Source organism: Lagopus leucura, unplaced genomic scaffold (assembly GCF_019238085.1).
Source record: "Lagopus leucura isolate 7727_CA_CO unplaced genomic scaffold, USGS_WTPT01 Super-Scaffold_100038, whole genome shotgun sequence".
NCBI lineage: Eukaryota > Metazoa > Chordata > Aves > Galliformes > Phasianidae > Lagopus > Lagopus leucura.
The window spans coordinates 4547284-4560213 of record NW_024962287.1 but is presented as its reverse complement, the minus strand read 5'-3'; the positions used below and the strand labels follow the sequence as shown (position 1 = coordinate 4560213).

The 12930-nt window shown below is 40.1% G+C and overlaps 1 protein-coding gene across 5 annotated transcripts in view; it reads right to left on the bottom strand.

Moving 5' to 3' along the window:
* Positions 1 to 12930, bottom strand: part of KIF13B (kinesin family member 13B) — a 125286-nt gene that overhangs the window by 26465 nt on the left and 85891 nt on the right. For 3 of the 5 annotated variants that reach the window (XM_042883459.1, XM_042883461.1, XM_042883460.1), the window contains exons 29-36: positions 11139 to 11194; positions 9853 to 9977; positions 7875 to 8051; positions 6244 to 6336; positions 5114 to 5266; positions 3991 to 4068; positions 3335 to 3388; positions 2371 to 2391 (exon numbers count right to left, since the gene is read on the bottom strand). In XM_042883459.1, coding sequence (XP_042739393.1) covers positions 2371 to 2391; positions 3335 to 3388; positions 3991 to 4068; positions 5114 to 5266; positions 6244 to 6336; positions 7875 to 8051; positions 9853 to 9977; positions 11139 to 11194 — 757 coding nt within the window. The remainder of the gene's footprint in view (positions 1 to 2370; positions 2392 to 3334; positions 3389 to 3990; positions 4069 to 5113; positions 5267 to 6243; positions 6337 to 7874; positions 8052 to 9852; positions 9978 to 11138; positions 11195 to 12930) is intronic. The other 2 variants (XM_042883463.1, XM_042883464.1) reach the window with 1 other exon arrangement.

Sequence of the window (12930 nt, the reverse complement as noted above, 5' to 3'; positions counted from 1 at the left end):
AAACAGAGCAAAACACTTCCATAGGATTCATCCTGTACAAAAACAATGGCAAGACGTAGTGACTTTTTCCTTAGGAAAACAAACAAACACTTATTTTCCTTAGGATCTTTAAGAAATTTTACTTCAGTCTTGACATTACAGATGACTATATTTCCTGCATAATGTTAAGTATTTTACCAGACTAAATAAAACACTGGCCCTGCAAGCAGGAATGTGCACTTGAAAATAGCATTTGTCTGGCCAGGTACTTAAAATATGTTGGGTTTTCAAATCAAAAATAATCTGTTTTAGAGAAGGATTATCATCTTACGTTGAAGGTCACATATGTTTAGAGACAATATGACGCTCAACTCTGAGTTGACCGTTATTGATTTACCATTATAAAGTGGGTAAATCATGGCAGCACACAGAGAAACATATCTGCGAAAGAAAACACTGGGAACAACTGGAAGGGTCAGGTGTTGTGCTAAAAATCTAGAGGGGTAAAAGGCAGTTGATGAATGAAAGATTTTACTAAGTTGGTTTGAAAGATAACCTGCCTCAATCTCTCAAAAGAAAAGAAAAGTAAGGATTATTAACTATGTTGATACAGTTGCCAAGTTCCAGACATGCACGCCATACAGCACTCTCGCTGCTTTGTGTGTTCACTAACTGGAACACATACACTTTAGGTCTAAGCAACTGGTATTATTTAAATGCTGGGAATCTCTGACCTGATCTGTGGGAGCTCTCTGGTGTCAATGCACTGAGATATTCCTTAGGTTTTTTTTCAAAATGTGCCACATCACACCTCTCCTCCAGTTCTGCAATGAGGCTTTTCTGGCTTGTCATGGGAGCGTGACCACATGTAGCAAGAAAGATTCAGCTACGACTGCACGATGAGCCCAGGTCATAATTCTGGTCTACCTACCTTAGTTGCACCTACACCATTGTTACATCTTATGATAACTCTTTTTAAATATATTTTGTTTTACAGGAAAATGTGTTCTGGCCATTCATATTGCTGAAAACTGAAGCAGAATCCACTTTCACAACTTTCCCAGTATGAACAGTGCTTTACATACAGAAATGAGAGAGGCCTTCCTATGCAGCTTAAGATCCACAGTAAAGGCAGCAACAACGCCAGGAATAATAACATAAAATTGGAGAGGGAAATGAAGCAATGGAATAAAAGTTAAAGAGAGGAAGACTGTGAAATAAGTAAAGGTGTCCACTAATATTAACATACACAGGCTGGGCAGGTAAGCCCTGTATCCAATTTATTATGCAATTACTATACTGGGACTGACATTTCTTGTGATACAATAAACCACTTGTTAGAGATCAGCTTCTTATAGTCACTTGTAAACAAAAATTCCTGGGAGAGTAATGATTCATCAGTGCTGGAGAAAAGTTTTTTTTCCACTGAATTGCTTTCCAAGTGGCAAAAGCCACCTAACTTAGCTAAAAATGAAGTCATTTGTGGATCCTTAGTTCTAAAATACATAAGATGCTATCACTAGCGTGCTTTACGTGTGCTACAGGAACATTCAAGAATATGATTAATATTTCACTCTGATTACAAAAAGCTTCCATTCATCTCTCTATGGAAACTGAACCAGCTTTGGAATGAGCCCCTGCATCAGCCCCCATTATTGTCCTGAGCAAAGGATGCTTCGAAAACAGGTACTCTGCAAGCAAGGAGAGAAGCTGCAGCCCCACATCACAGTGGTACAGTGCATTTGTCAGCAGCCACCCTAAATGAGGCGAAGAGCTGCAAAACCCCATGCAAACCACTAGCAATCAACTCTGCTTAACCAAAGCTTGGTACAGTCAAGGGGACATACAGTTATCCCTCTGACAATGTTAATGGGATAAGAAGATTAAATATGGGTTTCCATTGTCCTAGGGTTAATTTCAATTCATTCTTTCATAGCAATCAAGTGTTGTTAGCACTGAGCTATCTGAAGCCAGACAGCCTCAGCGAGACGTGGTAGAAACTCTCACTCAATGTTCATCTCATTTCCAGGCTGTACACAACCAGCAAATATTTGCTTGCTTTTATATTTTTTTAGTTGTTAAAGCAAAGATGGGTCATTTCTAAAATACCTGCACCCTGTCCAAAGAACTCTGAGAAATGCCATCTAAATAGCTGCAGAAGGTAACAAACCATAAGAAGGCCCCAAGAAGCAGAATCTTCCTTGTAGCGGTTTCACACAGCGTTAATGACAGGCTTTTCAATAGAAAAATCTCATTTGCTGTCTACTATGCAAATGAGACACCAATAGCAGCATCCTCAAAGCAGGAAGTAAAAGCGTTTAAGTGAGCAAAATAAACTTTATAGTGAGATAAAATTATTATCCCACTCATTAGGTGGACCTAATGCATTACCTCTGCTGGGACCTTTGGACTCTGAAACATGAAGTGAGGGAAATTGTTGAGGAGAGGAGAAAAACAAAAAACGTAAGTACTCCAGACTTTAATTTCTGCTTTAAAAACCTACAATATTGAGACATTCCACAGTTCTCTCCAAACGGAAGCTGCTGTAAGCACTTGATTACCTGCACACCTTTTAGCATTCTCTACATGGATCAGATGTAGCAGATTTAGCAACCAATGCTAGAGCACTACATCAAAATCCTATTATTCCGTGCAACTGCATTATGCATTAAAACGTCTTGTCACCACTAGATTCACCTTTTCAAAATGACTACATGCTCACTGGGCAAAATATCTACCAGGAGAGAGCCCCTTAGTTTATCTAGGCTTTGGAAAATAAATTTAATTTTAATTTTTCTCTTTTTAAAGAAACACTTTTGATCTGTGCCATTATTTTTAAGGAGCGTAATGGGCTGAATTATCAAATCACCCACTGCAAGGTTCTGCCCTGAAAGGCATAGACTCAATGCATTCCATTCTATACTGAAGATGAACCTGAGCTTAGACGTGAGCTCAGATTTGTCCCTTACCCAACAGGTTTGCATCCATTCAACTGAAAGCTTTGGAAGAGCTCTGAAGATAGACAGTGAGAAAACTTCCCTTGAAAAGCACACCCCCAAGTGACGGACAGCTACGTTTAACCTGGTCTGTTTGGCACAGGCCTGCCACTGCACATCCCACAGTTGTTGGCAGCAGTGCTACGTGGCTGATGAAAACATGGGAGCCTTCCCAGGGATGTCTGGTGCTGCACAAAGCAAGTATTTCCAATGAGCAGTCTCAATGATACAAGGAACAGGTGGGTGTGCCTCATCTTTTAAGGATATTTCTCAATTACACCCCTGCACCTGGTGTAATGCAGTCATGGTAGCTACTCCTTTTCAGTAGAAGATTTCCCAGGAGAGCTTCAGATACTTACCCGATTGCTGCTCAGGTTATAAGGAGGAGCTAAATCTTGGCGGCTTGCAGAAAGCTGAAATGGTCAAGGCAAGCAGAATTATTTCTTAACAAAAACTTGAACAACTGATAAATATGCAGCTTGACGAACACAAGGAAGGGTGAAAGTAAAGCCTTCAGTTAAAGCAGAACTGAAAGTCGAGAGACGATGAAAGGTGAAATCCCAATTAGTGACCTAAGAGAGGCCAAAATTTGACCAGTTTTCATTATCAGCTCAACCAAAGCATTTCATTTAAAACGTTGGAAAGTAGAAACGTCTCTTTCTTCTTATGCACTAATCAAGAAAAAGATAATGCTTCTACAATACAAAATTAAGATCAGTAAATACTTGGAACTTGCTTTCAAAACTTCTAGGGAAAAGATAGTTAGATGAAGAACTAGTGTTCTGCTTTTTCCAACAATGTGGATTTATGCAGGCACTCTAAAGCACACTAATCCGTACGGTGAAAATATGAAAACATGCAGATTTTGTCTACTCACAGTGATTTGCAGGATGACAAACAGCACAGACAAGCAGAACAGTCAAGCAAAAGGAAATTTATTGCTACGTTCGATTGGTAATTGAAAGATGCACTTGCTGCCCTCAATGTGCTGCGGACTCCAGCACGGAATACTCACCCGGTTCACATTGGGAGAGCTCAGGCTCCTCCGGTAGAGTTTTCCTTTTCCCATTAGCTGCTCTTTTACTGCAACTTCCTGCAAATCACACAGAAGCAAAAGATAGAAAATACTAGGCGTGTTTTGCCAGAATCCAAGTTCCAATCATCCCATCTTTGTCTATACAAGAAAAATGTTATTAAACAGCTGTATAGCACTGGCTCCCATCTGTGAAGTTTACTGTAATCTAAAAATTGTATGTAACACAGCTAGAAGTGCAAGAGTGGAAAAACATTAAGTTTTTTGCTGATTGGCACATATAGGACTTTACAGCTAATTCTGATTCTGGGAGATGACTGCTACAGATGTGAAGACAGGCTCCTTTTCGTAGCTGAGCTCCTATTTTAATCCCTTAAACTAATTACACATGACAGGGACCTTGCTTTCAATACTTCCGAGTGCGTCGCACTTCACCATTAATTTATAGGGGGCAAGCACACACTCTGGCTTGCTTTGCATAACTTTCTTTTACTCTTGCATAATTTATAGACCAGAAGAACAATTTTCAATAAATGTTTTTCTCTTCCATATTTTCCCTGGTACACAGATCAAGTTGCAGTGCTCAAGATTAACCCCATCAATGTCGTACATATTAAAGAGAACAGGTTTGGTTGCTCCAAGGCAGAATATGAGCATATGGACTAGATGATCTTAAAGGTCTGTTCCAGCTGTAATGATTCTATGATTTTGTGATTCAAAATGACACAAGTTCTACTAGCAACTTGGAAAATCTGTAGTAAATCCTAACCTTCAGAAAACAAAAGCTCACATCAACCCTATCTGCTTTTTCTGATACATAATCAGCAATGGACGGTCTTAAAAACCAACCAAGGATAAGAGATGGTGCATGTAATACAAAGCTCCCAGTCCCATTCACCCATCTTGCAGATAATTCAGTGAGAACATCTATGTAAAGTGAGCTACATTTGCTTCTTTGGACTTCTGCCACAGGCACACTTTGTAAAGCTTAAGGGGGGGGTCTTGGGTTGCCAGCCACTGTATGTCCTTATGAAAACATCTGCATTGTCATATACTGTACTGAGTAAGTACACAACTGCTGTGTGCTACAGCCCTAAAATCAGACCTGCCGCAGACGATCCAAGGTGAGAATGTTCTCCACAGCCAGCACACTTCGCAAGTACTTCTCTATGTAGGCTTCAGAGTCAGCTGAAGCTGCGTCTTCAACATTTGCTGCCATTCTGGCCAGTGCTTCCCGCTCTTCAGCTCCTTGAGCATCCTGGAAAGGAGAAAAGAAATGACATGCTCTAAAAACAAAAGCCTCCTCCATCAGTCCTGAAGAAAATGCATTTTTAAAATATGCAGGACAGATTCAACACTGTTTTCCCTTAAGTACAGGGGGAGATTCAAATGCCTTGTTGGACTTTTCTAAATATGCCATATCATATTCAGAAATCATCACCACCACCTCAAGTTATACACGGTTGTTGTTGGTTTTCATTCCCTTTTTCCTGTGTTTTTTTTTTTTTCTTGAGAGAGTCTCACAGTAAGACATTGCCATTGATTAGCTAAAGGGCTGTATTCAGATACCTTGTAATTATAAAGCACTCAAACACATTTAAGGCATTATCTACTCCGTGAAGGAAATAAAATTTCAAGTGACTTGCAGAAGGAAAAAAAAATGGGCATAGCTTGAGAGACGTTGAAACACGGTGTTAAATACATCAGAACATAAAAGAGAGTCAGGCAGCAATCAGCCCTTTGGCTCTTCATGTGTTAATGCTTTACAAGTGCTCTGACAGAGCATCTGTCTGGAAGGAAGGGATTAGGATTCAACTATGAATGTACTCAGGAATCAAGGGTTACATTAAGATGTTACTTAAGAATTTAGGGTGTGTGGAGGGTGGTTAATATTTTGTTGGTTTGTATTGTTGGTTTTGTTTGCTTGTTCGCTTTTTTAACATATTATCACATTCCCTACATGAGGTATTTCAGCTACCTGTATTTATTCCCCTTTCCTTTAAAATGTTTCTTCAAGGACTTAAGCAAATGGATGCTCACTCAACAAAATACACAGTGACACTGACAAGACACACGTTGTTGATAAGTCTAAACATGTAAATAAGTTTGCTTAATCTTTTATAAGAATCATACTTTATGCTTCCAGCAGCAAGAAAAAGCATGCTTAAAATAAAGGGACATCGCAGGAAATTAGAGAATCCCAGCCAATTTCAGATAATTTGCATTCTTATTCACCTCTGGAATATTTGAGACTATCTCAAAAGTGACACCACAGCCAGGAATGGAACTTCGGTGAGACATTCTTCGGAGGAAGCTCTGTGCAAAGCCCTGTGGGGAGACAGAAAGGAAATATTTCTTGCTACAGAAAAAAAATGTTTTAACGTACTCAAGTGAAGTAAGCAGAGTTGACAAAGAAAGAAGCCCAAACCCAAAAGACTAGCCAGCAAATACTTAAGATTCAAAGATTTTGACTTGGAGACAAATCATTTGCTCTTCTGCATTTAAGACACAGAAAAAGAATTACCTTCCTTCACTGCAAGGTGACTGTTAAACCAGCACGCAATACATTTGCTAGTTCTGGATATTTTTTTGTGGAGCCCTAGGTGACTTGTCTTGAATATTGACAAGTACAGGCATTAAATTCTTGACCAAAGAGATCGTTATGAAGGATGATTTAAGGGGGCATGGTCATTGTTTATGCTGACTTGGCGCCTCGCAGGGTTAAGAACTGGACTGTTGAATTAATGCAGAGATGAGTCATTCAAAGATGCTGCTGAGACAAACGCCCGGGAAAGGTTATCGATGAGGATTTTTTAGAAAGCTAGCAAGAAAGTTAGCCAGAAAGCTAGCAAGAAAGATTCGGTATTGGATCACAGTAAGGAAAAATAATCGACCGAATCTGCAGAAAACAGAATTGATGAAGACTTAGCACAGTTATAACTATTGGCAGGCTCAACCTACTGAGCAAATTCCTCCCGTTGTGTATTATTTAAAAATCCCTGATCCCTTTCTGAGAAACAGCTGCTGCTTGAGAGCTGTAGTTTTTATATTTTTACCAGTAAAAGCAGTTCACAGTGGCCTACAGGGTTCCTGGGAGGGATCACACCTCTCCTGCTCTTGCTCCAAATTTTAATACAGAAGTGCAAATAGAATAACAATTCAGGCTCCTTGCTTTGTCATCATCATTGCTAAGGGAAGCTGGATTCTGAGGCAATGCTGAACAAAATCTTCTTCCTCACCATGGTAGGAATAAGATATTTGTCAGAACGTGTTGCCACAAATGGAATAACAAACTTCTGCTTTCCACTTAGGAAGCATCCTACTCTCAACTACGCAGCATCAGAAATACAACACAACTGGAAAACATGTTAGACTGAGAGTGATTAGCTGAGACATTACACAAAGGGATCTCTGCTCCAGCTACTGCTTGCTTACCTCTAAATATCTGAATGACTACACAGAAATAGCACTAATGTGTGAATATACTACAGGAGTAGGGAAACACCCAAGTTTCTTTGGATGCAGTTTTTTGTAAAATAGGAACTCCAAGCTCAGGACAAGTGAGCTTTTTCTACTTTGCTCAATGAATGGGGTTAAAACAGTCACTCAGTAGCTAACAAAGGCTCCCATATACTAAGTTGCCATTAAGCCTTAAAAAAAAGCTGTATCATCATCCACAATGTAAAAAATGCAATGAAAACCACATGGCAGCCTAGATCCTCCCGCAAGCTGCTAATATGATGCTTCCATTCTGGTATAAACGAAAGAGAACAGTCACAGCAGAGTCCTACAGCACAGCCTTCCCTTCCTGAGGCAGTGACAAGCTCAGGGCAGAGTGAACACATGAAGGACTACAGAAGACAAACCTGTCTGCCATAAACATTGACGCAGATGCGTTTGCGCAACACCAACTGCATTTCTGCAGGATGGCTGAGCTGCACAGTGGCTCTCACAATAAGGTAAACTCTTTCATCTGCTGCTGTTCCTTTACTGAGCTGGATGCAGTCGTGGACTGTGGAGTCCCAGGAGGCTTCTACTTTCACCTGCGAAGGAAAAAAAAAAATGTATCCTCTAATAAGCATAATTAGGTGTATAATTAACTGTAATTAATTAAGCATAATTATGAAAAATACATAATACATAAATTTTGAGAGTCAGCTTCTCCATTTCAGTCCCTATGAAGAAAAATCCCTGCACTTCAGAAGAGGCCATTTAAGAAATTGAGATTAGTTTACCAAATGAAGATGCTGGGATTGAAAATGCCAACTTGCTCAAACTGGAACATTTCCTCTCAATAAAAAGACCACTGAATACCCAAGATCACTGCAAATAAATTTTAAAATATGCAAAACTGCAGGGCCATTTGGCCTAATTTATTAAGATAAACTAGACAGCAACTGAGATTGCAGTGAGAATCTTCCATCTCACTACACAACCTCTGCACTCAGTATTTGAGATCTCATATATTCGGAATGCAGAGTTGAAACATTTTGTTGAAACACTTCTATCAACACAGCAAATGCTGGAATTTCTCTTCTTGACTGTTAAAATATAGATCATTAGAATCATAGATTGGAAAAGACCACAAAGGACAAGACCAACCACCCACTCATCACCATTATGCCCACTAAACCACATCCCTAAACGATTACTTAATAATTTCATAATTATTGTTACTGCAGTTTTAAATGCTTTTTTTTGTTGAAATCACAAGAAAAATATTTTGGCATTTATCCTTACAGGCTTTTAAAACAAAGGAGAACAACAGCAGACAACAAAGCCAATCAAAATCAACAGGAATAATAAACATAAAAGAACGTAGAAGACTAAGTTAAAAAACCATATCCAATTATTCTAAACCTTGTAGCAGAAATTATCCACTAAGTTGTGAAGATGTAAAACAATGAGCTATGTGGTAAAATGAGAACATAATGCACGTAACAATGCACAGCTAAACATGTTAACCATAACCTTAGTTAAGATTGCTTGCTTTTTCAGCTGAAGGCTTTCATAATTTAATTGGCTGAGACTCAGATGAAGGAAGATTCTTGAATTTTATTTTTCAAACTGTGGTTCAGTTCCTAGCGAATGTCCCTTGCAAACAACAACTGCCTCTACAAAAAGGACCTCCCTGAAGAAAGGCTGAGGGAACTGGGCTTGCTTAGCTTGGAGAAGAGAACGCTCCAGGGGGATCTCATTGTGGCTTTCCAATATTTGAAGGGAGCGTAGAAACAGGAGGGGGAGCAGCTGTTTATGAGGGTGGATGGTGATAGGACAAGGGGGAATGGTTTCAAACTGAGACAGGGGAGGTTGAGGCTGGATCTGAGGAGGAAGTTTTTCCCCCAGAGGGTGGTGAGGCACTGGCACAGGTTGCCCAAGGAGGCTGTGGATGCCCCATCCCTGCAGGCATTCAAGGCCAGGCTGGATGTGGCTCTGGGCAGCCTGGGCTGCTGGTTGGCGACCTGCACACAGCAGGGGGTTGGAACTGGATGAGCATTGTGCTCCTTTGCAACCCAGGCCATTCTGTGATATGATATGATATGACTTCTGTGATATCTTAAAAGATGGGTGTGAAAAGGCAATGTCACATCCATTTTTAAGAAGGGTAGAGAGGACTATCCAATTAACCACCGACCTGTTAGCTTCATGCCTGTGCTGGTGTAGATCATGAAGGAGACCCTGGAAACCATGCTAAGGCAGTAGAAGAGATGGAGGTGATTTGAGACAACCAGCATGGACTTCTCAAGGGCAAGTCCTGCCTGACCAACTTAGTGGCCTTATACGTATAAAGCAAACATCTAAAAGGCTTCTGAGTTAAATGTGCTAATCTGTATCTCTACTTACCTCACTATCATGATGTTTTACAATCTGCAGTTCAAAAAATTCCTCCTCTTCTTCAGCAACAAGAGTCGCATCCCACCCACCTGCTTCTGGGTCATCAAGGTTATCTTGGGAGCTGAAGTCATCAGCTAGAATCAGTGGTGAATGCAGAAGGGAGAGAAGATAAAATCATTTTCCTTTTTAAAAACACCCAAGCTATTAATTTACATTTCATGTCTACATAGAAACTGTTCACAAAAATGTGGGAATGCAAAGTGAGCCTTATAAAGTACTCTCTTGTGCAGGAAAATCCTCTGGTTGTAAATATCCCTTCGCTTCCTTTTTATTCCTTAAATATCCTCCATTCTATTTTGAGCACTGCTTCACAATTATACCAAGTACATTGCTTGGGTTTATTAGCTAGGTGATTTTTTTTTTTTCTTTTTTGAAATAAAGAAGAGCAGCTGGTTGAAGAAGTATGGTACATTCAGACCATGATTAAATCTTTAGCATGGTTTTCAGGAACACGCTCAACCCGCTTAAGTCCCCCACCATTAATGAATTATTAACTCGCTCCTCTCTGAAGCCCTTCAATATTTCAATGGGCTTTTTGAGGTAAATAAGCCTTAATGCAAACAGCACCACAGCAAAACCCTCATCTCCACAGGCAGAATGCCACTTCTCACCTCTTACCTGATGCTTTTAACCCAAGCACAAACCCTCTTCTAAACATCATGAGAAGGATTTGTTCAACCAATCAAGCACTGCTGGCTCCCTGGTCTATTTGGGGTTCTCCGTTTCTCATCTGTGATTTACCCATCTTTCCTAACACTATCTAATCAAGTACACCACATTGGATCTTGTATTTGAATTGTCACGGTGTTTATTTTTGTTATGCAGACATTACTAATGGTGACTTCATATTTTCTTCCAACTGATAAAGACATAATACAGCACCAGCATAAAAACCTTGCAAGGCCTAGGGAGGAGCATTCCATCCAGCGATTACTCTTTTCATGACATCATCTACTGCTGTTCATCCTATGGAGTATGCTCATTTTACTATTTCCTTTTTACTGACCCAAACATCTGCAGAGTAGCAGGGTTGTCAGAATGCACAGTCCCTTCCATACATAATGCTGTGTGGTTTGAAACATTCAGCAATGTGTTTCAGTGAAAAACGTGTCATTTCAAATTGATCTACCTGATGTTCCGGGCATTTCATCATTTTCTTAAGCTTTAAATTCTACCACATCACTGGTTGTACAAAGTTTGTTTCAAAGTTCTCTGTCCTTTTAAGAGCCACTTACCATTCAAGTCAAGGAAAATAACAGGAATGTGAGTTTCCATACCAGGCACGGGAGTCCTAAAATGTAAGACAGTGACAATGGCGGCATTTAAATTACAGCAGATTTACCCAGCACACGTACTTTATGATAAAAGCTCACAGAATATTACATTCAGTACAACTGCAATTCCAAGTCAGACCAATGATAACCTTGCCAAACAGCTTTATTTTAATTTACTGTTGCAGAGTCTCAACTAAATTGCTACTTCTTTTATACCAGCTCTCTTACTATTATTATATTCTTTGACCTCTGCTTTCAGAAATGTCTTCTCCCTCTAAAATACTAATAGCAAAATTAAGTTTACTTACTCTGACATACACATTTATGAAATGCAAACCCCTCTGCATTATTGATGTCAGTGAAGACAGCAGAGTTGGTCAGAAAATCCAGCACCAAACTTCTCAAGCTTCCATTGATGCTGCCACAGTGCACAACTGTTTCTCTGTTTTGTAAAACACATCTGTCCCAGAGCCCAAGCAGCCACACAAGGCCTGCTTTTCACAGCGTGTATTCAGGGATAGCAGGACAAGGGGAAAGGGTTTTAAGTTGAGGGAGGGAAGATCTAGGTTGGATATCAGGGGGAGGTTCTTTGCTATGAGAGTGGTGAGGTGCTGGAACAGCTGCCCAGAGAGGCTGTGGATGCCCCGTCCATCCCTGGAGGTGTTCAAGGCCAGGTTGGATGGGGCCCTGGGCAGCCTGGGCTGCTATGAAATGAGGACGTTGGTGGCCCTGCCTGTGGTGGGGGGATTGGAGATTCGTGATCCTTGAGGTCCCTTCCAACCCAACCATTCCGTGATTCTGTGATTCAGGGATAACACAGGTTGTGCTCTGCTTGTTTTAAAAACCGAGTGTTCTGTGGCCTTGCACGTTAAAGCTACAACATTAATGATGTGCTAAAATGGAATATGAAGCATCAAAGACATTTTAAAAGACACCTAGCTCCAGTCACAGCTGTAGAAAGGCTGTAGCCATCTCATGACAAACTTAATGATTTTATGATGAATAAGAGCAGGCTGGATTTTTATATGATGTATAAGGTCACACTAAGAACCACACTGAACGCTTCCTTTGGAGAAAATGTGTTCAAAATAGATTCTTCCCCAAGGAAGTTTCCTGCAGCTCCACTGTTTTCAAACCTAGCCCAGTATTTTAATGTCGAAGACAATGGTACTCCAATAAAGCATATGACATCTTTATGTTTCAGAAGTACTAATCTGGCTCTGGGCAGCCTGGTCTGGTGGTTGGCGACCCTGCACACAGCAGGGGGGTTGAAACTAGCTGATCTTTGAGGTCCTTTTCAACTCAGGCCATTCTATGATTCTATGATTCTAATTTTAACAAATCTCCATTTAAAACCCCATGACAGTCAATTCCATCAATAAATATCGTCAGAGTTTAGCTCAGAAAAACACTGCAGAAAGTTGAAAGCAACCAATGCTGAGGTTTGAAGCAAAGCAGCCTTGCTTCCTTATCTGCAGTTGTTACTCACAGCTGCTACAGTATGGCAAGCTCAGTGTAGTGTAATTTACTATTTTTAATGTTTAGAAAATTACATGGAACACTTGCTGACTAAACAAACTTTGCACTTCAACCAGGAGTGCAACAAAATGCTCCTGTAGATGCAGTTTTATTATGACAGAGCAGCCTTTTAAGTGAATGAACTAGGTAATTAACATATTAGCTAATTTTTTAAAATGGTAAGTGCAGTGGTAATAAATATTGATTCCGTTTCTTCAGAAGGTCATAATTACTC